At 44.4% G+C, this 24,584-nt stretch overlaps 2 protein-coding genes across 6 annotated transcripts in view; both read right to left on the bottom strand.

Annotated features, from left to right (window-relative positions):
• Positions 1 to 205: 205 nt before the first annotated feature.
• YRDC (yrdC N6-threonylcarbamoyltransferase domain containing) lies at positions 206 to 5,505 on the bottom strand. Of its 2 annotated transcripts, none has more exons than XM_074305200.1 (6): positions 5,294 to 5,505; positions 4,730 to 4,925; positions 2,986 to 3,100; positions 2,382 to 2,501; positions 582 to 724; positions 206 to 474 (listed from the first exon to the last, which is right to left on the bottom strand). In XM_074305200.1, exons 1-6 carry the CDS (start codon positions 5,490 to 5,492, stop codon positions 402 to 404), a joined length of 846 nt encoding a protein of 281 aa, XP_074161301.1. In that variant the 5' UTR covers positions 5,493 to 5,505; the 3' UTR covers positions 206 to 401. The 2 variants fall into 2 exon arrangements, with proteins under 2 accessions (XP_074161301.1, XP_074161300.1); XM_074305199.1 differs by having other exon boundaries at positions 5,267 to 5,505.
• Positions 5,506 to 7,864: 2,359 nt separating this feature from the next.
• MTF1 (metal regulatory transcription factor 1) overlaps positions 7,865 to 24,584 on the bottom strand; it is a 32,791-nt gene continuing 16,071 nt past the window's right edge. For 2 of the 4 annotated variants that reach the window (XM_074305203.1, XM_074305202.1), the window contains exons 4-12: positions 23,710 to 23,841; positions 21,982 to 22,055; positions 21,123 to 21,256; positions 19,048 to 19,125; positions 17,791 to 17,904; positions 17,164 to 17,263; positions 15,939 to 16,519; positions 15,013 to 15,076; positions 7,865 to 13,936 (exon numbers count right to left, since the gene is read on the bottom strand). In XM_074305203.1, coding sequence (XP_074161304.1) covers positions 13,461 to 13,936; positions 15,013 to 15,076; positions 15,939 to 16,519; positions 17,164 to 17,263; positions 17,791 to 17,904; positions 19,048 to 19,125; positions 21,123 to 21,256; positions 21,982 to 22,055; positions 23,710 to 23,841 — 1,753 coding nt within the window. In that variant the 3' untranslated portion in view covers positions 7,865 to 13,460. The remainder of the gene's footprint in view (positions 13,937 to 15,012; positions 15,077 to 15,938; positions 16,520 to 17,163; positions 17,264 to 17,790; positions 17,905 to 19,047; positions 19,126 to 21,122; positions 21,257 to 21,981; positions 22,056 to 23,709; positions 23,842 to 24,584) is intronic. The other 2 variants (XM_074305205.1, XM_074305204.1) reach the window with 1 other exon arrangement.

Here is a 24,584-nt window from a genome sequence, read left to right on the forward strand (position 1 = left end):
GTAATACAGAGCAAAACCAATGCCTTTTAAGATTTTTTCTTTGAGTTCCAACACCAGCAGCAAATAAATCCCAAGCAACTTTGGTCGCTTGGTGTTACTATTAACATTCTCAAGCCCCTTGCCCATGCTATCAACCAAGGACCCAGATGGGAGAGCTCTCCAGAACTCAAATCTCTGAAGGAAAGAGAAGCAAATGCTAAGACCATTTTCCCAAAAGTAAACCATTTATTCCAATGTCAGAACAAGACTGTTCTCAGGAACTTATAATTTCCTTGGGAGCTCCAAAACTCAAAAAGGCAGAAGTCTTTAGAAGTGGTCCCAATGACCTCATTAAACAAGGTCACACCAGTTGACAGACACACAGTGCCCAGTTTTAGTCCTTGTAATTTCCTCCTTTCTTTTCATGAGCAGGGCTCTTCTGAAGGAACCAAGCCGTACTTCTTCTGGAGAATGGCTGCAGTTTGTGTCAGTGCACTAGAGGAAACAACAAAGGACAAAGTCTGTTTTATACCTGCAGACTCTCATACAACCCCAAATGCCTAAGCCATAAGTTTCACACTGTCCTGAGAGAACAAACATACCAGCCTGGTCGAATAATTCTGTACTTTCCAGGCACTGATAAGTCTACCACAGTGGAGCCAAGTCGACATTCAGGGCTTTTCATATCTCCAATCGGTCCTCCGTCAATGACTAAGGACAAATGAGGCCAGAGATCCTGGAATTCCTAAAGATAGCACAAATGAAGTCAGGGCAGAACACTCCCAATGTTCTTTACAATAACACTCCAAAAGGGCAAACACTTAAATGGTTTGTTTACTACAACTCAGTGCTACACTGGGAGATGTCTAGCTGCTTAGGCCATATCCTGAAGCGGCTGTGCACAGATGTTTACTCCCATATAATATTTTGCTAAAATGGTTCATGTCTTCCATAGCAACAACCCAAATTAATGTAGAACCAGAATCATTCCAGGGAATCCTGTTCTACTCTTTTCCCGTTCTGAAAGGGGGAGAGGAGGACAGAGAAGAGGAAAATGAGTGAGGGGAGAAAGCTGAGTCCTAATAAATGCAAATACCATAAAAGGTATTAGACTGATATTACAAGAAAAATTAAAATCACAACATAATGTAAGTATTTAGCCTAAATTAATTTACAGATTCAGTCATTAAGCTAAGCTAAAATGCTAAGGAGGCATAAAACATCCCAATCCTAGTTAGTCTGTAGGCTTAGATTTGTGGGCATCTAAGAGTTTGGATGTCAAGAGAGAGGTTACAGCTTGATGACTTAAGGATCAAATAAAAAATAAGGAGTTTCTTCTAGAAATTAAGTGCCACTGTATCCTTGTAGCTTATTTTTGCTGTGTTAGAACAAAGAAAATCTCTTATAAAATGCTTTAAAAAACCGCTAAGGAATTATTTTTTAGAACTAGACAAAATTTATAAGGAAGAACAAAGGGTCTAGAACCTCAAGGGAAATAATGGGGGGAAAGTAGGAATGAAAGGGACACAAGATGACCAACTCCTCAAATCTGCAGATGAAAAAGGAGCAAGTGTTTATACTATTTTCCCAAAAGTAAACTAGAACAAAGTGGCCAAGAGAAGGACACCTTCAGGAACTTCTACACAAACACTGAATTTAATCATCTCTCTTCCATAAAACTAGTGGAAAAATCATTCTCACAGCACAGATAAGCACAGTCTGAGGTACCTTTACAACATTACAGCATTATAAAGAAATACTTTTGAAAACTGTTTGATACTGGGATGCTTCTACTGGGGAATAGCTAAACAAATTCTGAATGTGAATGGAAAGTATATTACTGTGCTATAAGAAACAAATATGAGCAATAGAAAAAGTTTGAGAAGATTTATAGAAATGAAGCACAGGAAAGTACAAAAAGGTTGCATAAGCTATAAGTGTCACTCTATTTGGTTTTCAGGCTAGAATCTCTTTTAATGTTTTTCACCTAATTTATTCCTGGGGAAAGGGGGAAATCACCCACGGGTGCATTAATCTGGTTCTGCTCCTGAAGAAAGAAGAGACAAGATATGGCTTCTTTTCTACTCAATATGGAATACATAGAAGCTTCAAAGTGGAAAGTAAAGTTGGAGTTACAGGACTTGAATTCAAACCTCAGGCTTATCACACAGTATCTATGTGACACAATCTCCCTAGATCTGTTTTCTAAATCCCTTCCACTTGTAGACCTATGATTCTAATCCATAAAGAGAAGCAGTGACATTTCCTGTGGTCACAGAGCCAGGGGAAGATGACTTAATTATCTCAGTCCAGGCTCTCTCATGACTGATAATCTAGTAAAACCAAATGATAGTTCACAGGGTAGAAGTGAGGGAACGAGGGAGCATACAGTGACAACTTACCTTAACATTCAATGAACTTGGCTGCGAGCTAATGTTGGCACTGGTGAGGGCAAGGGGGCCAGAGAACTTCTGAGCCAGATCTCTCATGAAGGCGTGATCAGGTATCCGAATACCTACAAGCTATTTGGCAAAAAGAAATACTTCAGTCAAGAAGCCCGAGGCTAGGGGCAGCTAGGTGGCACAATAGATAAGAGCACCATCCCCGAATTCAGGAGGACCCGTTCAAATCTGGTCTCAGACACTTAACACTTCCTAGCTGTGTGACCCTGAGCAAGTCACTTAACCCCAGCCTTAGGGGGGGAAAAAAGAAAAAAAAAAAGCCTGAGGCTGGCAAAAGCTCAAGAAAATATTGAAAACAAATGTCAGATCCTGAATCATTAAGAAAACTGATGGAGAGAAGGAACATGAGGCAGCAGAGAGCCGTGGAAAGAGCCTCAGCCAGGTGTCACTGTGCTCTAGTTCCTGCTCTGCTATAAATTCACTATAAGCCATGTAACCTGTGGTTCTCAGTTTCCTTATCTGTAAAATGGGTGAGTACAGAGCTGGTTTAAATAAAGTAATTCGAGTCTCTTCACAGATTATACTTTTCAGTTATATGACTTACTGGGGTGAAAGGATTCAGGTCCTTGTTGAGTTCTCCTGAACGTTCCATTACCAGGGTTACAGGACCGGGCAGCAGGTCCTCCAAGAGCTCTCGAGGAACTCTTACCCGGCAATACCTGAGTAAGAAAAAGAGCCCAGTTCAGCAGTCATGGCAAGTCTGCCCAGGATTACCACGTGGCACAAAGCCTTAAAGCACATAAAGGCTGACAGCAGCCACTCAGATCCAGCCTCTCTTCTGAATGACGTCTGTCTTTGGCCCCTAACTTCGGAGTCTGGGCTGCCTCCAGCCCTCAGTCTGTCACTTCAAGTCCTTTGTAGCCTGGTGTCACTCATGGCCAACTTCTTTTTCATGCTTATGTGTGAAACACCCTCTCTACTGCTGAAACCTGTCTATCCTTCAAAGTTCAGCTAAAATCTTTATTTCCTTCATAAAAAACTTTTTCTGGGGGCCAAATGTGAGTTAATGTTAAGAAATCATTGTGTAGAAGAGTCCTGTTTTCCTCATCACTCCCGAAACCACGGCGGACCAAGTGGCGGACCAAGTGCTACCGAAAGACTTAGATAAGCACAGGAGGAGGCCTGGGGTGGCAGCACCTCCCTAAGACACCAGTTGTACTTCTCTTTTTCTCCTGTGGAGTAGGTGACAATCATCCCTGCCAACCACCTACTGTTCTTGGGACTAGTAACCAGCTAGGGCAGCATGACACTAAAGGCAGGAAGCAGCCAGTTCCAGCCAACACCTTTGCCTTTGCCAGTGGAGACTGAGAGGAGACATTGCCATGTCTTGTTACTGTGCCCGAAGAACCGTTTCACGGGACTTGAACCTGACTTTTCCATGTATGTGCATTCCTCCAATAGAGTGTAAGTCAATGAGAACAGGGGATGTTTTACTTTTCTGTCTGTATGTTGTTTAGCACCATGCTTTGTCCGTAGTAAGCACTTAATGTTTCAATCATTCACTCACAAAACTATCCATTTCAAATACAGAAAACGTTTTTGCAAAAATTACATGACAGGATGACTGAAGCCCAGCCTTGGGGGGGAAAGAATGTGTTTCGAAGCAGCCCCAGAAGGCAGGTGCAAACCCAGGCCTGACACAGGCTGCCCGTGATCCCGGAATTTGGCTTCTTAGGGTTCAAGGCCACGCTAGGGCCCTAGTTATGGTAAAGTTTCCTGTCAGAAGGGCCCTCTACCCGTGAAGTCAGGGTCTAGTCCTTATGCCTAAATCAATAAAGCTAGAAGGAAAGTCGTTAACCCGGAAACAGTAAGTCCCTGCAGTTATCCCGCCTTCGAACATTGCCCCTCTTTAACTTCGGGCACATCACCCATTCTGAGGTGTCACAACTGTGAGGGCTTTGAGGAGAGAAACTTTATTTCATTGTTCAACAGACAACGCAGCAGGGAGATAAGCATGTTTGACAAAACGAGCAGAGTCCCCCACGGCTGGCACTGACTAGCGCTTTGCAGCTGCAGTCTAACCTTCACAACAAGCTACCATACACATATAAAACCTTTCAGGTTTGTAAGGTGCTTTACAAATAGTGCCCCGTTTCATTAGTCCCCTTCTTGGGAGGCAAGGGCTCCATTTTACAGCTGAAGAAACTGGGTAAATGAAAAGGCTCGTGGGGAGTCACGCGGTCCGCGACTGCACTCCCCCTCCCCCCCAGGCGGGGCTCCCGCCTCCGAGGCTCTCGGAAGGAGAGAGGAGGGGGTGGAGCGGGCGCGGGGAGGAGTTCCACACTCACCGGTAGATGTCGGCCACGCGGCCCAGGCACACGGCCAGCGGCTTAGTTTGGCAGCGGCCCTTGAGGCTGTACACCGCCCCGAGGGCCGCGGAGCAGCAGGCCGAGCAGGCCACGCCGTACAGGGTGTCCGTGGGGACAGCGACCAGCCCGCCTGCGCGGAGCGCGCTCACAGCGGCCGACAGCGCTTCCGACCAGCCTGGGAAAGCAAACAGAGGGCGAGGGGAGAGGTGGGTCAAGGGCCAACAGTCGCCTGCGCTGCCCCGCCCACGAAGGGAGACGGCGCAAGCACCTCCCGGTGGCCCAGCGCCAAAGCTCATACCACGCCCACCTCAGCTCCGGAAGCGCTTGCGACCCTCCCCCCCCCCCGCAGCGACACAAGCCCCCATCAAGGAAAAGCAGTTCATATTCCCTAACATCAAGCAACCAATGCGCCCCAAAGCGGCCTGGTGCTCTGAGGACATTTCCCCAGTCTCCCTCACGCCTTCCTCCCAGCACGGCAGCGCAAGCGCCGCCCCCCCCTCGCGGCGTACTTCTCACCACAGCTCCGCCCCCCTCCTCTTTCACCTTCCAGGTCTCTCCCAGAGCCCGGGGTCCGGCCGACAGGAGGGTCGGCGACACACCGAGGCAGCTGCAGGAGCCGGGCCCCGGGTCCGGAGGGCAAGAGACAGCCGACTCTGTGGGCCAGAGACCCCTCTCCCAACCCCATGGTTGCAGCCTCCACGGCTCCCATCACAGCAGGCGGAGGCGTCCGGACCGGGCCCATGGCAAAGAAGTACTTCCGGGCGGAAGTGACGTAACGTCCCATATCCTGCCTGCGCCGCCTTAAAGGGGCCGACGTCAGGGGCGGGGCGGGGCGGGCCAGGCCAAAGCCAATCGGATCGTGGGGAGTCGGGTTTTAGAGAGCGCTGTAGCTTGGGCGAGTCGCTGGACGTGGAAGGAGGGACCAGCACCCGGCGCTTTGCTAAGCACCTAGCCAATATTGTCTCATTTCATCCTCACAACCCCCGTTAGTAATTATCCCCATTGATAGCTGAGAAACAGGGGCAGACGGGTGAGGTGACCTGCCCGGGACGTCCAGAGCGCGTCCTCCGGAAAGTCCCGTGCCAGCGCGTTACAGGGGGAGGGCTGAGGGCCTAGGACCAAAGGCAGGAAGCCCCCCGCCAGATTCTCCCCTCCCGAACGACGCCGTTCTCTCCCGCGGCCTCCCGCAGAGACGGCAGCTCGGGGTCTAGGGCCACGCGATCCCGGAGCTGTCCGAACCCCTTCCCCACCACTCCGACCACGCCGTAGAAACCTCTTCGCCCTCGAGAGCTCTCATGCTGGAAGCATCCTCGGATGGGGGCCCTCCCCTCCCAGAAGGGAGCCAACCCTCCCTTACCGTCTTTCTTCCCCCTGCGTGTGCAGGGCTCTCCTTCCCCCATTCATCCCTTTCCCCAAGGGCAGTCCAAGGTCCCGGAGGGCAGGGACGGTATTCTCCTGTGTGTGCCATGGAACGGCTTTGCAGGGTTTCTGGGGCAATTCTAAACCAGGGGTTTCCAGACTTTTTTGTTTGAATAACCCATCAAAAAAAAAAAAAATCAAGTAAATACCCGGATAAGGAGGGAAATTAAGCCCACGACGTGCAGTGCCCAGAGCACGGGGCCTGAGTCAGGAAGAGCTCCCTATACAAGCTGCCTCAGTCACTCAGGGCCCGTTACCTCAAGCTGTAAAATGGGGCTAACAGCCCCAGTCCCCACAGGGTCGTCGTGACAGACATGCGTAGAGTCCTGGCGCTACAGAAATGCTAAGTCCCTTCCCGGTCTCTGTACATTCAGTCACAAATTATATGCATGCGCTTTTCTGGATGTGGCCAACATGGGCGTTTTTGTTTTTTGTTTTGTTTTTGCTCGACTATTTGGGAGAGGGGTAAAATATTTGATAAAATGGACACTTAATTTTAAGACCGGGTAATATTGAAAAATTGTATTGCTATGTTCTTGTATCAAATTACATACTTTTAAACACTTTACACAAAAATATATTTTAAAAGGATGAGCTGAAGCTGGACTGCTTCAGTAGGGAAGCACTAGGGCTCGGAGTACTTTAGGGGGCAGCGGTATGGAGGATGGCTTCTTGAAGCGTGGAATCCCCGTGAGAAATAACCAGAGCACGAATGAGGATGGAAACTGAGCCACCAGCGTGGCTGGGAGGGTCGCAGAGGGAGAACTGGATGAGTGGAAGGAGAAAACTCAAATGGCGACTTCTGAAAAGATCCATGATGTCCTCAACAGAAGCACAAGTTTGGAAGATGGGTGAATATAGAAAAGATAATGTAATGATTATAGGTAACTTGGGGTTGAGTAAGGGGAGAGAATCCTGGCCAAAATAATCTCACTTAAGAGTGCCTTATCTCCCAGAACAAAGACTCTTAGTTTTAAAACCTAGGTTTTAACTCTTCCATCTCCAGTATTCCCTCCTCAGCCATGTCCTCCCATCCTCCACTTGGGGAAGGGATATGGCAGTTACAAAAAGGCCGAGGCTGTCCCTCTAGAAGTCTTACCAGAAGGGGGTGGGAGTGGAGGTGGGGGTGGGGGAAGCAGGGAAAATGCTTTCAGGGGCACTTTTGCAACTTCTACCATAAGTGCCTAGAGATATAACTGATCTGAAGATCTAAAATATGGTTTTGGACCACTGAGGGAACGAGACGAATCTCACAATCAAAGGTACTGGTTTCAACCTGTGTACCCACCCTCCTGGAAGTGATGTTCATACACACTTGAAATGAGATAGGATTTCTACTTATTCCCACCCTCCAATGAGTTAATCACTTGGGATCAAACCACTGCCTCATAAACTATCCCATTCTCTTGTGTTCATCACCAGCCCCAAACCCTCATTATCAGTAGCTGGAGGAGTTCCCTTCTGTGTGGGAGGTACAAGCCCCCAATCTAAGAGGTGGAGGACACTTACTATTATTCAGCCTCCAAACTGAAACAGCTTGGTTAATTAAGTGCTCCTGATGCCTCCCAGACAAAGGCAAGTTTTACTTGGTAGAGACCTTTAAACTTTCAACAATGTGACTGAGGCAGGATTTGGAAGACTATCACTTAAGTGAAAAAATGCCACTGACACTATCAAATTTAAATAAGCATTTAATTAGGATTTCATTAGTATTTAATATTGCTTTTTTTTTTTCAGTTCCAAAAAGTTAAATTTCCACTTCTTAGCAGATTTGTAAAGTACAATATTAACTTTATACAAAATGAGCAATTAAGCAAACACCATTATTTCACATTCTTCAAAAATACAAATTCATATGTACTCGGTTTTTTGGGTTTGGAGGGTTCTTCCTTTGGAAGTACTGAACCTGTAACTAACATTTTCACATTGCTCAGTGGAAGTCAGTTGTTCCCATGTTTCATATTTAAATAAATTCCTTTGATATAGACATTTACATAATCCTAATAAAACTGATATCCAGGATTTTAAAAACCATGATGGAAAGCTGGGGCCTATGATAAGTGTGTCAGAAGTGAAAACAATAGAGTGTCAGCGCCTGGTTAGATGATGTAGGCTGGATCACAGCAGAAGGCCTCCTCCTGACCTCCCAAACAGGAGCTAGGAGTCCTCACCCCCCACCTCCAAGAACCTGCTACTCTTTCCAGGATATTACAACACTGGATGTGAGTGGTTGAGTCAGGCAGAAAGAGCTGCAGGCACAAGGACAGAAAAGGAAAGCGGTCAAGAGAAAATGGTGACTTTACCACAGTTGGGAGTAACAAGGATATTGAAAAAAAAAACAAAAAACATCCACATCATCCCACCACCTACCCCCAAGCCCAGTCTGATTCTGCCAAAAAAAAACGTCCCATGAAAAAGTTCCTTGTAACAACAGCAGAAGCTGTATTGAGTTTAAAGGACTAGAAGTAGAATATGCCCAGCAGACTGCTGGGAACATAACAGATTAGGCTTAGAAATCTGGAGACAAGAACAAGAGCTTAGACTTCATACATTCTGACATCAATATCCAGTTTAATTTGCATTTTCAGTGCAGACAGAATCCAACTGTAGAACAGGAGATACAGTGAGATAAAATACTAAAAATTAGGATTAGCCCAGCCCACAATCATCACCTTAAAAACTATGGATCACACTGGGAAAATTTTCCCTTCAAATATGTCAAAGGGAACATTCCAAATGAAGACTTAACCAATCAGAAATATAGGTATCATTCCTCTTGCTCTCCCCCTCCCTTGCTCAAATTGAGGAAGGGTTAGCTCCTTAGCTTACTCAGCAGAAGTCACTTGGATATTTGCTCTAAGGGGAACATTCCATTTTGGTTGGACTTTAAAACTTTTCATTTGAATGACTTTCCAATGAGATGATGAAATTGAGGGATTAAGAGCTATCCCACACTTTGGATAAATCACCTTACAGGCCTGAGGTTAACACTACAGCTCAGTTTACTGGAGCCAATGAACGCTGAGGGAGTTTCTTTTTGTGGAGTAAGAGGAGGGAAGAGGACAACTACACTTCATAGAGCTGGGAATGGTTCCTTCTTCCTCAATACAAATATTTGTGATTGGAAGTCCAGTAAGACATTTAACAGTGCTGCTGCAGTTACAAAAACTCAATGAATTCCCTGACTCAATAGGAGTCTTTATAACAAGACAATGGCCCTGATTGCCAATATAAAAATCTAGAAGGTGCAAAGTTTCTGCCCAAAGACCAATTTGTCCCTTCCCTTTAGGCTTTTCTCACTGCTCTCCCAGGGCAGGAGAAAGACAATGAACTGCAGCTGAAAAGAGGATGTGTCTGTGTAGGGGGATGATTTCCAAACAGGCCAAGGGAAAAGTGATGAGTAGCAGCTCTTCAGAGGAGAGCCCCTCTCCTCCCTTTCAGCCCAGGGAACAGGAAGAGGGTTTGCATAGATTTCGTAGTTAGTTGCTAGGAATGCATAATAGTGTTTCCTTACAGACAGGGCACCATGAATTGTGGAACTGAGCAACACCGAGCTTGGGCCCAGGCCAAGGCAAGGTCTGCGTGGGGTAACATCCACCAAACTACAAGTATTGCACCAAGGTAAGTGCTGTTCTCTTCACGCCTCCATTTTCTCAGAGAAAAAAAAATAAAACTTTATGGAAAATATATATACAAAAGAAATTGCAGCAATCGGGTTAAGGATAACATAACCTAAAGTGCTTTTTAATTTTTATTATTTCTTTACTATACCAGTATGAGGTTCTGCAAACTCATCTCTCTGGAAACATTCAGCATTGTACCAAGTCTCTCCAATGAAACCTTAGCCTCCATTATTCCAAACCAGTCTGTAGGTCCTCACTCTGACCCTCCAAGCCATAGGCACACCTAGAGGTTCCTTTGCTGGAGTCCTCTGACCCCTTGAGGATTCTACACTTCCTATCTCCTTTCTTATGTACCATGAACTCCTTCTGGAAAAGGCAGAACTGAATAAATAACCCCAACCCTAGTGACCAAACCAGTGGTTCCCCAGGAGGTAAGTGGCTGTGAAGCCATACGAGGAGGAGCCAGGAGGCCTCTCCTCATCATATCCCCTCCCCCTTTTTTGCTTATTCCAGAAGGAGACTCTTCATGGATGGGCACACACACACGCACGCGCGCGCACACACACACACACACACACACACACAAAACCTCTGAGAACCAACTGTCCTCTGGACTGGAATCTGGAGCACAGTCCAACTTGAGAACACAGTTTAAGGCAGCTTGGTGGCACCCGCCAAGGCCAACTTTCCTTGCCAACCACCTTAGCCCATAAACTCTAATTTGTGGCATTAAACAATTACCAAAGAAGCAGTGAGATAAGGCATGCCTAAATTACCTTTGCAGGCCAGGAGGCCTACAGTACCTCTGCAGTCTCCATAGGGACCCCAGTCTCACCAATTTAAGAAACCAAACCCCCACCAAAGGGTCTTTCTGGTCTCAATCCAACTCTGAGCTTGCCACCCTACCCTTGTTAGGAGCCTAACTTGGAGAGGATGCGTAGCCCACAGTTTATGTAGACAAGGAAGTTTCTTTTACATCCACAGGAAGCTGAAGAGACTGGAACAGAAGACCATCCTCCCAGGGGAATGGCCCTGCCTCATGATTCTGCTCATCTTCACTATCATTTTAAGGGAATTCCTGATTTATCAAAAGTTGAATGGATCTCAAAGCTCTGATCGCTATAAACTGGACAACCTCTTGTTGTTTAATTATCATGAGGTTTCCATACCTGCTGGACCAAATCCTAAGATCGTCATCAAGAGACAAAACCCTTAACTTGTTCAACTAGAAAGGTCTGTTCATCAGAACCACAGCGTGTGGCTTTTTTACCCTCCTCCTCTGCTCAGGTGGTCCTTTGTCTGACAGTCTCAGGAGCTGGGATCTAGAAAACCATCGATAGAATTATGCTGTGATTATCAAAAGGGGCAGTTCCAAATATGCCTCTTTAACCTTCCTGGGTCCAGGCCTGAAATGTCAATGAGTCAGAATCTTATTGGAGAAGGAGCTAGTTCTGTTCCGATGCAGAGGGGATGGGAAGGTGCAGCCTAGTGCATTGCAGCTCCTCCCCCACCCTCCTGGACCTGAACAGGATATTCCCAATTGTAAAAGGGGTTTGTGTGTTTGCATGTGTAGAGCATGTAGGTCTTTGAGCTGTCAATAAAACAACATGGACAGTTGCAAAGATAGCAAAGATTCAGCTCCTTCAAGGAAGCCTCTCTACTGCAATCAAGTTATTGATACTTCTATACACAAAATATTACTGAATGTACCACACTGCAATAAAAGGCAGCCCCTCTCTTCTAGAAGATAAGACTGCATCTACCCCTTTCAACAACTTTTGAGCAGCCTTTGCTTCCTTGTTCTAGAAAGGGAAATAATTCCTACTGGTTAAACCTATCTTTCTCCTCAGAACAATAACTACCTTTTCTGGGGTGGAGTAGAGATGGGGGGAAAAGGGCAGGGAATCTCTGAACATCCGGATAAGGATGCCTGAAGCTCAGAGATAAAACTGACTGTTTCAGGCATCTACATGGCTGTCCCTGAATGCTGGCTTGGGAAATGAAAGAGGCAAAATATGTCTTTGTGGTCATTGATGGCTAGGGGTCAATGAGGAATTCAAGCCCTTGGAAAAAGGAATTAGATAAAACTCTTTGCTATCCTTGGCTTAAATACGTGGGGTCTGCATCTGGCTCATGGGACATCCTATTCCCTCCAAATAGGAAACAAGAAGGAAAAGGACTATAGAGGAGGCAGAAGGTCCAGCCTGTGGAACTACTTTCTGAATTTTATGGGCAAAGATGTTACTGCTCTTATGACTAAGTCATTAGAGCCCTTTGACATAAAACAACAAAAACTATAAGATACTGTTCTTAAATGAAATGACTTGGAGCCTTAGCCAGAGAGAAGTGAATAAAATTCTATAAAGATCAAAATTTTTTTTTCTTTTTTTTTCTTTTTTTATATAATGCAACATAACAAAACATTCCAAATTGGGGCGGGGGGGGAGGGAGGGAGAAACACCTTATTGCAACACTTCAGGCTTTTTGGTGGTAGGGGGGATTTTTTTTTTTTTTTTTTTGCTTTACTTTACCCTGAGTAGGTTAGAAGATCATAGTTTTCATATCAAATTACTAAGCTATGTTGCACATGTCAACAGAGAAATTATACTCGCTTGCATTAGTAAGGACACAGGGCAAAACCAGACAGGAAGCAGCTGATTTGCTGGACCAGGATCCCAACTAGGGTAGCCTGTCCAGGCAACTTCACTCCTCTCTGAAGACTTCCTTCAACTTTCACCTCATTCTGACAAAGTCAGCCCATCTTTGCTCTGCAAAGATGAAGTGGTCCGAGAGAGAGGGCGAAAAGTCAGCAGAGAGATTCTATACCAAACATGGTGTCCAGCTCTAAGGTACAAACAGGGATCCTTTCACTCCCTGAAAGGCACCACAACCTACAGCTCCCAATAGACAAAAGAGATCCTGGAAGAGCCAAGGAGACATAGAAACCGTGACCACCTTGCTAATGTCCATTCTGAAAACACTACATCCTAGTGCTGGTCTTCCACTTAGCACAAACCAGTGTCCTGCCTGGGCCCCACCCCAAACAGCAGGTCCCTGTACTCTCTGCAGCCACTGGCCTCAGCCTTCCCTGAGGCACCTTTGCCATACCAACCACTCTTGGGTCCTAACCAACACACATGGCTTCTTCCTCTACTACCATTTTTCCCCCTCTTAGGGATCACTGGCCTACATTTCAGTTTGTGGCCGAGTCTCAAATCTACCTCAGGAGCTGTAATGAGACTACATTGCCAAAACTGCAAAAGTCCCAATACAAGTAATAATCTAAGATTGATGGAAACCACACCCCTTTCAATTTAGAAATTTTATGCATACGAGTAACCTTAATTTCCATGTTCACATGACAATAAGCAAAAGTGACATACAGTGCAGCCAAAATAGTTCATTTATAACTTAGCTTTTTTTTTTTTGTTTGTTTTTTTGTTTTGTTTTGTTTTTTGTTGTTGGTTTTTTTTTTTTTTTTTCTCCAAAGATAGGTTCCTTAAAATGGACATCCCTGGGATGGGAATAAAGAAATGATGTCTGAGAAGTATGACTTCCCAACAGCAAACCTCTTCATCCTTCAAATTCCTGGCCCCCATATGAAGAGGCCATTTGTTCTTGTAGCCCCGCTCGTCATCCTTCTTAGAAGTGAGCGAGCCAAGGGTGCTTCATTTAGCAAAGCTGCTGGTCAAGCCAATATCCTCCTCCCCCTGTAGTAGTGCTTCAATGGGAATCAGGTTGGATGGGGTGTCCGGGCTCTGGAGGGACAGGAACTCTGATACGTCCATGGCACTTAATGACTCAGTCTGAGAGTCTGAGGGGTTCTCTGCCTGTCTGCTCCGGTTGCCAGAAGGGGAGGAGGAAGATGAGGATGAGGATGATGATGACAATGGGGCAGAAGAGGAGGAAAAAGTCTGGGGGGGTAAGTGGAGGGATGGGCCATCAGGGACCCGAAGACTGGGCTCTGGAGGAGGCGGTGAAGAGCAGCCCTTCCGCCTGCTGCTGCTGCTGCCGCTGCTGCCGCTGCTGCTGCCAGCAACCCGGTCCTTGGCAGAGTCCCGGCACGCACACTGACACTGACAGGCCTCCTCCTGTTTGATGATGATCACAGGAACACTGAGGCCAATCTGCTGCACGGAGCTCCCTGGGAAAGAGCAAAGGGGAAGAATGGTCTCCGCTCTAGTGGAGAGGAGAGCGTGGAACAGGGGATCTTAACTTGGGCTCCAGAAACCTCAAGCATTGAGGGTCCATGAATTTGGATGGGAAAACCAAAAGGTAACCACCTTCTTTCTGAGAAGAAGCTATCCCAGACTTCATTAAATTCTTTAAAAAGACACAAAAAGGCTAAGAACTTTCTCAAGTGCTGGATTTGGAAACCTGGTTTCAACTGTAGCCCTGCTGCTGCTTCTTGTTTTGGGGAATTTTTTTTTTTTTTTTTTGATCTGTGATTTCACAGGTATTGGAAAAAAACAAAAAAACAAAGAAAACTGCCTCTACACATGTAAGACAGTCTTCTCTGCAACTAAAAAGTTAGTCTCTCTCGGGCTGAGTGTTGTGGAAGCAGGTGGTTATGATCTTAAGACACAGCAGGGGAAGTGGGAAGAGCCCTGGCCAGGAAGAAGTCAAGAAACCCAGGTTCCAGTCATGAATTCTACTCCTAACTCCAATATAACCTTAGGCAAGCACTCTCCCTCACTAGGGGAATCAGGGAATGAGATGTGAATGTTACATATATCTGCTCACACAGCTGTTAAAAAGATCAAAGGAGATAACATATAAAATACATCTCATAATATACATAGCAAAATGCTCCATCATTTAAGAACTAACAGTAATAATTAAGATCAAGGTCTGATGTGGGTACATCCTTAGCTAGGCTTGATGGGGAAGGGAGATCTAAGGACTAAGGTGTTAATTCCCAGAGAAACTAGAAAAGAGGCAAAAGAGCTCACAGTTTCCCTTCTCTCAACAATCAACCAAGATTCATAATTTTTTAGCTCTGACAAAAAAAGAACTTGTTTCTATCATAAAACTCAAAATTACAAAGGTAAAGGCACAGAAAAAGAACATTTACCTTCTAATAAGCAAGCAGGATGTAATGTCAAGTTGAGTGATGCTAATAAAATATGATAAAACTGCAAAGCTGGCTAAGCCAACAAGTCAATCACACATGTTCTCAAGGGTATACTTTTTCTAGAAGGAAAGAGGCAGTTGACTTACCTGCACTACCAGTGACGGGAACTGCAGTGGTAAAAAACACTTTCTCCACCTTTGAGGCCTGTTGCTGAAAAACAAAGTAAAATCAAAATTAGGATGATCAAAACAAGATAGATGTACAAAGAAGGCAGCCCTTTCCACACCAGCTCCTGATTGGAGGCCATGCTCATCTGTGTTTCTGAATTTTCACTGTGAGGGCACCAGCTGGCTAATAATACTGAAAGTCAAGCAGGATGGGAAAACCACTTATCAGGGATGGATTCAGGGAAGGATGGAACTAGGGGGCTTCAACAGGCCTCTCCACAGAAACATTTTATAAAAACACTTTCAGAATGGTTCTCAAAAGACCCAATAGATGCTGTTGTCTGGGTCCTTGGAATGAGTATAAGGCTGGGTCTTTTCTAGCAGCCTGGCTTTGCCTCAGAGAGGAAACATTCCATGAGAGCCATTTTATATGTGAAGGGAATAAATCAAAGGCAGGATATTCCTTCCAATAACTAGAATCAAATTTAAAGTTGTTTGGCTTTGCAATTTTCTAATACAAGATTCTCAGAGATTTCCATCCTATCATAAAAACACTTGCAAGAACCAGGTTAAAAAAGCCTGGATTCATATCGGCTCTGATACTTAAGACTTGCAAACTAATCTGTGCCTTGTGACCTCGACTAAGTTATTTAAACCTTTCACCCCAAAATTAAATTGGACTAGCTGATCGAGCACTCAGTCAATGAACACTGACCTTCTACATACTAGGCATCATGCTAAGCTTTAAGGATACAACAACAACAACAACAACAGAATTTCAAGGAGCTTGTTACACAGCTGATGTGGAAGGTCTCCCTCCCTGAGGGTTCAAGCACTCCACTGCTCCAAGTATAATTCCCTCCATATGCTTTACATATCCATACAACTCAGTGTCTAGTACTCACAATTTGCTCTTGATTTTGGGGAGAGCCAGTTGCACCATTGAGTATCCATTGTAAATTCTGGTCTCCCATAACTATGCTGGACTGCAGAATAGCCGTGCTGGGAGTTGGGGTGATGGTGATGGTGGGGTTACTCGTCAGAACAGGGGTGGCCCCCAGAGGCAGAGTCTGAACCAGAGCTGGCATGGCCTCAGTGGTGGTTGGGGGTGCCGCTGTTACTGGGGGAGCCCCAGCTACGACAGAAAGTCCTGGCACAAGGGGCTGCGGAGGCTGAGGATGCTGAGGATGCGGAAGAAACTCTTGGTGATTAGCAGCAAACTGTGTGCTGTGGGCAACTGGCCCTTCTGGAGGTTGTAAGAGAGCAGGGGGGGTCCCAAATGCAGCTGGCTGGGAACCAGTTCCTATGGAGGGAGCAGTCAGAGGAGGAGGAGCGGGCGGCGCAGAGACAGGTAGTGCAGACTGGGGAGGCTCGGAGATGCCAGGCTGCAGTACAAGTGGAAGAGATAAAGATGCTGAATCTCCCGTGGAGGGTGCAACAGCGGTGACTGACTCTGTATCACCATTAAAACTTTCAATCAAGGCAGCTGGCAAGAAAAAGAAATAAGAATGTATACACTGAGTTTCCCAAGCCTGGCCTGACCTCCCGGCCCCCACCCCTAACACACACAGAGCAGTGACTGGTGCATCTCCAGTAGTCATGGCTCCTCAAAGTATCCCTGTCTTCAGGCAGCTTTTGCTTTTCACCTCGGGAAAAGGTGACCAAGGCCACAAATTCTACTGGAAACCTCAGAGTTGACATTTGAGGCTCTCTGCTTGAGCAGAAAAGTCTCAAGTCCTGAAGCTTTGCTTAGGAACCTCTCAGACCTTTACCTCTGAGCCTACTTTTCTGGAGCAGGAACAATAAGTTAACCTGCTGTCCCTGGAGAGGAGACTCTTTCAAGAACCCAATCTAGGCCAGTAACATTGACCCATCTGGGCAACTAGTCTGTCTCTGCCTCTGCCTCAAAGATGGGCATGATAAGCCCAAAGCAAGTCTCCTTCATCCTTAAGAAAAAAGTCAGCTGGACTTTTTAAGCATCACAGCTACAGGGATGAAAATTTCAAAAATCCTCGTCTTTTTGAAAAAGATCAGTGAGGTCATGTGAACTGACAGACCCCACCTTAGAGGGCCCACGCTAAGCATTTGGACTACCCTCATGACAACTTCATGCTCAATTAGGGAACAAACCTGTCTGCTTGTTTTCCTGGATTGTAGGATCATCGGAGTTCTGGAACATTGATTCAAAGATGATTGCTGGTGAAATTGTGCTAAGGTCTTGGCCATGTGTCTAGGAAAGGAAACATGTCAAAATGTGAGGGGGAATAAAAAGGAATGCCTCCTACTTACATGTGTCAGAGCCCCAGGAAGAACATGGCCCTCTGAAGCAAGATGGGACCTTTGCAGAAAGTAGGAGGGTACAGTGGAAAGAAAGCTGGGTTTGGAAATCTGCCTTTTAATTCTAATTTGGGACTTCTTCTTTCTCTTTCCTCCCCCTCCACTCCAAGCTGCTCTTCCTTTGTCTCTTACCACATCTCTGTGGCCTGAGGAAGTTACTCTTCCCCTGTGGGTCAGTTTCCTCCTCTGTATAATCAGCAAGATGGACTAAATGATCTTTGATGTGCTTTCTAGCACTAAACCTATAGTCATTACTGGGGAACTTGCCTATATTTATATAGATTAATGGCAAAGCACAGAGCAAAACAGGGTCTGCAAATTTCCAGTCCACTAGTCTTTCTGTATCTCATGAGCAAGAGTGTTTTGTCATCATGTTCTAGACCTGGAGTAGGGTCCCAACTTTTCCACCATACAGCCTACCCTAGGTTTCTGTAGCACTCTCATGTCTTCCAGATACATAGTGGAAATCAATCGCTCTCTTGTCTCTTTGCCAGGGATCTCCACGCACCAGACTGGCTTCATTGTTCCTATGACCTTCATTAATCAAGAAGGAGCTTATCAGTGTTAGGCAATCTGGCAGGGAGAAGTAGACCTTTTCTACGAGGGAGTTGTTGTAGAAGAGGGGTGTTGCCAGTCTAGTGCCTATTACATCCTTAAACCACAGCACCCTACCTGGGGGCCTCAGGGCTCCAGAACATTCTTCAATAAGGCAAAGCCCTAGTTAGGGCCACTTAAGATGATTGAGAGATTATAAGCAGACACTGGAATCCAAGATATTCAGGTATCTCAGCATCAAGTCTAACCTCCTACCCAGTACTGACTCCCTTCTTTCAAATCCCTGAGTCAAGGTCATCAAGACCATCGGTTTACTTGAATACCTTCAATCTTGTTAATTCCTACTTATTCTGTATCACACCACACGTGGCGAAGCATCACTCTGTTGAGGAACAGTGGGCTCTTCAAGCTGTGCCAAGAAAGCACATATATTGACAGGTCTGACTAATAAGGTCTGACACAGAGGCTCATAAGTCTGGCAGCTAAGCCCAGCAATGGGCAGAGCTTCATCACCAGAAGGCTCATCAATGGGAATTAATTTTTTTTGGCCCATTGCCATTCCATATGATTTCTTCAAATGGGGAAAAAAATTACCCAAAGAATCAGGTCTTCAAAGAGAAGAATGACTTTGGTATAATTCTGAGAACTGTACCAAACGGTCTATATAAGCAGTGACTAAAGGCATAGATTTGTCAAGTCATTCACTGGGATGGTGAGAACATTTCCTAATCCTAACAGAGCACATTAGAGCTATCAGACTGAAGCAAAGAATGGTTTTCCTCTAGAGGAACTGTGGGGTCAAAGCTTTGCTTTAACACAGTTTCACAAAAACCAATCACTAAAAAGCACCCAGTCATATAAGATACCCAGCACTTAGTAGGCCTTTACAAATATCTGCTGAATAAATGTTCTAAATTATCTGGAAGAGGGTGAACCCCAAATCACAGAAGCCTGCCTTTGAGACAATGCCCTGGCAACCCAAGAGGAGAACAAGCAAATAGCCAGGATGAAAGTAAGAAGATCAACCAAGTCCAGAGGAAGGCCAATACTATTGTTTTTGTTTGTTTGTTTTTGACACTGATCTCAGTCCCACACATCTCTACAGACATAAATTACACTTACTGTATTGGAATTTTCTCGTAGCTCAGAATCCTTGGATTTGAGGCTCAAGTCACTCAGACAAAGGGAGTGGTTTGTGTCCTGCAGTATTGGAAAAAAAAAGAAATCCAAATTAGCACTTACAGATGTATTTCCCAGCAAGCATCAGTCCAAAGCCTTAGGGGATTCCTTCACTTACCAAAAAGAAAGTCACTTAACTATAAACTTGATTAACCCTTTATAAAAATAGGCCGCAGAGACAGGTTTCCAAAGCACAGCAAGAATAGCTATACTTTAGGCCAGCAGTTCTCAGATGTCTGGAGCTATGAACCACTTCAATACAGCCTATGATCCAGAAGACTCTAGCCATCACCACAAAAAACAATCTCCTGCTTTGGATGAGAGTAACTTCTCTGACTTCATCTGCAACCCTTCACTGTGGCAGGTCCTAACACTTCTACCCATCAAAAGATGCTTCCACCTTTTGTAAGACAACACACTTCATAAATTTCTGTGGTCAGAATGACTCATTACATGGAGCCAACCTTCTGGGGTTGAGCTTGATGAAACATTGAATATTAGAATTAGGAGGGACCTCTGAGGTCACCTAAACCTAGGATACAGGTCCTTTCTACAATCAAGGCTCTTCCTATTCTCTTCCACCTCTTGAGAACCCCTGGGCTTCCGTTGGGACTCAATTCAAACACTACCTTTTGCAAGAGAACTTTTTTGGTCCCTCCAGCTTCTAGAACCTTCCACTCTAACCATACATTCCATCTACTCAGTGTATCTTGTGTATCTATGCAAATGTTGTCTCCTCTATTATCTTAGTCAATCAACAAATATTTAAGTTCCTATTATGTATTAGGCCACTGGGCTAAGCACTGGAGATACAAAGAAAGGAAAAAAAAGTCCCTTCCCTCAGAGAGCTTATAAGCTCTTTGTATCTCTTAACACTTAAGCCAACGCCAGACATTTTAAAAAAGCTTATTGATTGATAGTCATTCACTTTGTTGGAAAACTTCCAAAAACATGGCATTTACTTAACATTTCTGGAAACAGTCTATCTATAAATGGGTCTCTTCAGAAATCTACGGTTCCTTCTCCTGGCTCTGCCCTCTGGGAATGAGCACAACAAAATGGAGCCTTCTGAAGCTCCCTATAAATCCTTTCATATTAGAAACAGGAATAGAACAAGGGAGATTCTATAGAAAAGCAGGAGGACAACCAAAGACCAACAGATTTCCCTAGGAAAGCCAAAGCTCAATTGCATTTTGTATCACTGAAGGCTATAGAGGCCCTAAGAATAAGAACAGAAAAGTCCTTTCACAGAGGGAGGATACTACAGGCATAGAACCTATACACAATGGTGGAAGCAGGAGGAGTCCTAAGCAGTTTTGCTGAATTGTTTATTCCTCTCTTTCATTACTACAACCTCCTCTCCAGGGAGGGGAGAAATAAATTTGAAAATATATTATGACACATAAAAATAATTAAAAATATATTTTAAAGTCAGTACATTACAAATTGCAGAGTAAGATATGAAGGCAGCAAAGAATCAAGAGCTTCATTTTACAAGAGCCCAAAATGAGCCCCAGCCAGCCAGGGGAAGGGAGGAGTAGGGGGAATGGCAGAAACCAAACACTGGGATGGGAATCCAAGATCTCTTTATAAGCAAGTAGGAATCAGGGTGAATCAATTGACCTTTATATTATGATATACGTATAAATATAGATAGAGATAGATAGAGATATATATGCTCTGAAATCTGTAAATAAGTTCTTAAATCTGAAAAAGGGGATAGTAATCCACTCCCTGCTTCACATGGCTATGTGACAGAGATGCTTTATAATCACAAAGCATCACATAAAGGAGTCTTTGAAAACTAAATCTAGATGAATTTTAGGATTGTCTTTCCTGTCAAAAGGCACATACATCTTGATACGGTTTGCTACCTTCTCAACAAAAAAATTTAGTGAAAGAATAAATTTAAAACATGCTTACCAAGACATTACACAAAGCAGCCAAGCAATTATCCTGTATTACAGAGATCAAAGCATAGAAATGGGAGACAAGAAAAGGAACAAAGAATCCCATACCTCAGACATGCTATTTGGAAATGCGTTGTATGAATGTCCTTTGTTATCATGTCCTTTCATATGACTTTTCAGACTGTATTGGGTGCTGAATGTCTTCTCACAGCCATTACTGGGGCAGAAGAAGGGTCTTTCACCTGAAGAAAGGACAAAGTTATTTTTACCCTAAGTTAGCTTTATCCTAAATGGACTTTGTTCGCTCCCCAGACCTATTTACCCAAGCACAGAGTGACAAAAGGAGAGCTTGTTACTACCTCACTCTGTCAATTCTGAATAGGCAAAACTCTGAACACAATCTGATACTCCAAAGTTCAATCGGATGAACAATTCTTCTTGGGTTCTATGCTGTAAGTACTCTTGCATTTTTCCCCGATTTCTGGGGATAGGATTATTGATGAATCAGCAAGACAGAGTTGAAAGAGGACTTCACCATGAAAATCAGGACTACTGCCTTCCTAGGTGAGATTGGGCAAGTGTTTTCCCTCTCTGAAATTCAGTTTCATCTTCTGATCTCCAAGGTCTCCTTCAGTTCTAAGTTCTATGATCTGACCTTTGAAAGTCATGTATCCATGTGGGAAGCTAAGCACAATTCTGTAAACCATTAACAACTGAAAGCTTGGGATCAGAAAGATCTGGGTTCAGGTCCTGACACTGCTTCCTTTTTAGCTTTGGGATGCCAGGCAAGTCTTTGATCCTTATTTATCATATGGAAATAACAAAACAACTAATACACTGGGCTATTATGAGGAACAAACAAAAAACACATTTTTAAACAATTTGAATCACATTACCATTGCATTTATAGTAAAACAAACAAACAAACAAACAAACAAACAAGATGGATTTAAAACGACAAACTCACCAGTGTGTGTTCGGACGTGTGTTTTAAGGTGATGGCTTGCTGCAAATGCCTTCCCACAGCCATCATGATCACACCTGAACGAGTCATTTAAAAGCAAAGAAACAGCAACAATTAGCTAAAGGGGAATTCCACCACCAATGACTTATGTACACACCAACATTCAGAGAACACTTCACAGAAAACAGTGGAATAAAGCCTCAGTGATCTATCAGAGTTCAGAGGAATCAGGTACAGAGTTTAAAAAGAAAAAAAAAAGCTAAACTAGCAGTAGTTGACCCCAGTGCTGTAGACTTTATGCCAGGATGAGATCTTTCGCTCGGTAGTTTTCAGAACAGCATTTTCATTCACATGGCTGCCCAAGTGATTCTACTAATTTTGGATTTGACCACATCACTCCCCTTCTCAATAACCTCCAGTGGCTGCCTAGTACCCCTAAAATAAATTAAAACTCTTCTATTTGGCTTTTACAATCCTTCACAGTTTGGCCTCAACCTTTTCCAGACTATCCCATGTTACTCCCCTCCCTTCAGACTTCCCTCTAGCTGAATTGGCCCTTCTTGCTCTTCTTCACATTCCACATTTCATATTTCTTCCCCAAACTTTTCCCCAGGGCAGGCATCCTGGCTCTGGAATACATTCTCCCCTTCACCTCTGCCTGCTAGAATCACATGATCACAGATCACAAGATCAGGAATTCAGAGCTGGAAACTGAGACTCTGACTTGTCCAGGGTCACATAGTCTTCCCCACGGGAGGCAGGATCTTATCCCAGCTCCAAGCAGCACCTGCTCCATGATAGTGCTCCTGCCACATCGCCTGACCACCTTCCACCCTTATGCAGGCGGTGCCTGCTGGCCTCAGACACCGCAGGGACTCCTTCCATTGTCTCTAACCCTACTGCCTGACATCTAATGGATATCTGGACTGAATGAGAGGTGACTACCAGAAAAGCCACATAAACGGGTGCACCTTTACTTGTGGCCCTGAACATGAAATAAAATCAAACCAATCCAAATTGGTTAATTACAACAAATTCTTATAAACTGAGTCATCTGAGGAAAGACAAGCACGTCATCGAGACAAAAACCCTGGGGTCCAGTATCTGATCCCTGGAATTTCAGGTAGCCTGTGAAATAAATAAGGGGGCTAGGTCTCGGGGACTCTATGGTGCCTTCCCCTCAGATAATCCTGCAAATCTACCATATAAAAGTTTAGCCATGCCAAACACCAACACCAAGATTGTGTCTGTCTGCATGGACCCTGAAGGAAAAATGTCAATCCATTCCAACCTAATCAAGTCAGGCTGGTTCTTGACCAATCATCTTGACCAATATAAGCTGCAGAGCCGAGGACAGCTATGTGACTTCAGGCTGAAATAACCTACTTCACAAGGTTCTTGGGAGGAATTCACTGGATATAACATATAAAGTGCTTTGCAAAATTCTAAAGTTACCAAGATATTGAATCATTATTGTTTCCTCAACTATTAAATGAATACAATGCACATGAACACTCTGACCTACTCCACAGGATTATTGTGATAGTCAAGTAAGATTATACAAAGTGATAAATGGCCAGTATCGGAGATGTTCTTACTATGTAAAAGAACTAAGAAATGTTTCCCCAACTGAAAAAAGGAGAAATATAACTATACATGAAGAAACCCAACAGAAACCTGGTTTGTATTCAACAGCCCTGTGGCTTTAAAGCGACAGACTCAGTAACCTACCGAAATGGCTTCTCTCCTGTGTGGGTTCGAATGTGCTTTCTCAGATCACTGAGCGTGGTAAAGTACTTGCTGCAGCCTTCTGATTCACAGTTAAAGGTTTTCCCCGTATGCAACCGCTGGTGTGCTTTCAATCTGCAAAATACCCAGGAAAATTCTCTTTATTGTTATTTAGTCTCTACTTTTCTGGGTCAGGTCAGGATATTTCCAGATTGTTTTTAGGAATCCCAATACATCTTTATGCCTTTAATATTGTCAAGATATTAGGAGATACCCTGTTTTCTAGAGCTAAGAACTATTATTAAATAATTTTTGTTTCTTCAATTATTAAATAAAAACAATACAAATAAACACTCTAACCTATTCCACAGGATTATTATGATAGTCAAATAAGATTATACAAAGTGATAAATATAAAACTTGAGCTGTTTTCATAACCAGTCTGGCCTCAACAAGTACAGTGGTACCCTTGAGTCATCATGGCCAGTATTGGAGGAGATGCAACAAGCAAACATCCTGACCTTGGCACAACAACAATCCTTTGCACACACCTTCAGGGCTACTTGCCCTGAGTAGCACCAGGTATTCTCTGAGTTTGCACAAGCACTGAACAAAAACCATGTTCTGGCTGCGAAATCCTGCTATGAAATCAAATTTGTCTCATTGTTGCTGTTAGCCCTCATTGTCAGGACTTCATTGATATATATAGCCATTGGTATAATTATTGAGATATCCCCATATTGCCTTGGGTCCCACCACAGGAGGAGGGGCTCTGGCACACACTTCCTTGCTTGGAAGCCATTCCCCTCACTTAAAAATTATGCCTGTTTGGTTCCCAACTTCCCTGTCTCTAGTCTATTCTGCTTGGTTTTGGCCAT

This window comes from Sminthopsis crassicaudata, chromosome 3, assembly GCF_048593235.1.
Source record: "Sminthopsis crassicaudata isolate SCR6 chromosome 3, ASM4859323v1, whole genome shotgun sequence".
NCBI classification, from domain to species: domain Eukaryota; kingdom Metazoa; phylum Chordata; class Mammalia; order Dasyuromorphia; family Dasyuridae; genus Sminthopsis; species Sminthopsis crassicaudata.

Coding starts and splice junctions, on each gene's coding strand:
- YRDC (XM_074305199.1), bottom strand. CDS start 5,492: ATGGGCCCGGTCCGGACGCCTCCGCCTGCTGTGATGGGAGCCGTGGAG. Junction 3,101..4,729: donor CGCGTGGCCGACATCTACCG/GTGAGTGTGGAA, acceptor TTTCTTACTCAG/GTATTGCCGGGTAAGAGTTC. Junction 475..581: donor AGAATTATTCGACCAGGCTG/GTATGTTTGTTC, acceptor TGTTTCCTCTAG/TGCACTGACACAAACTGCAG.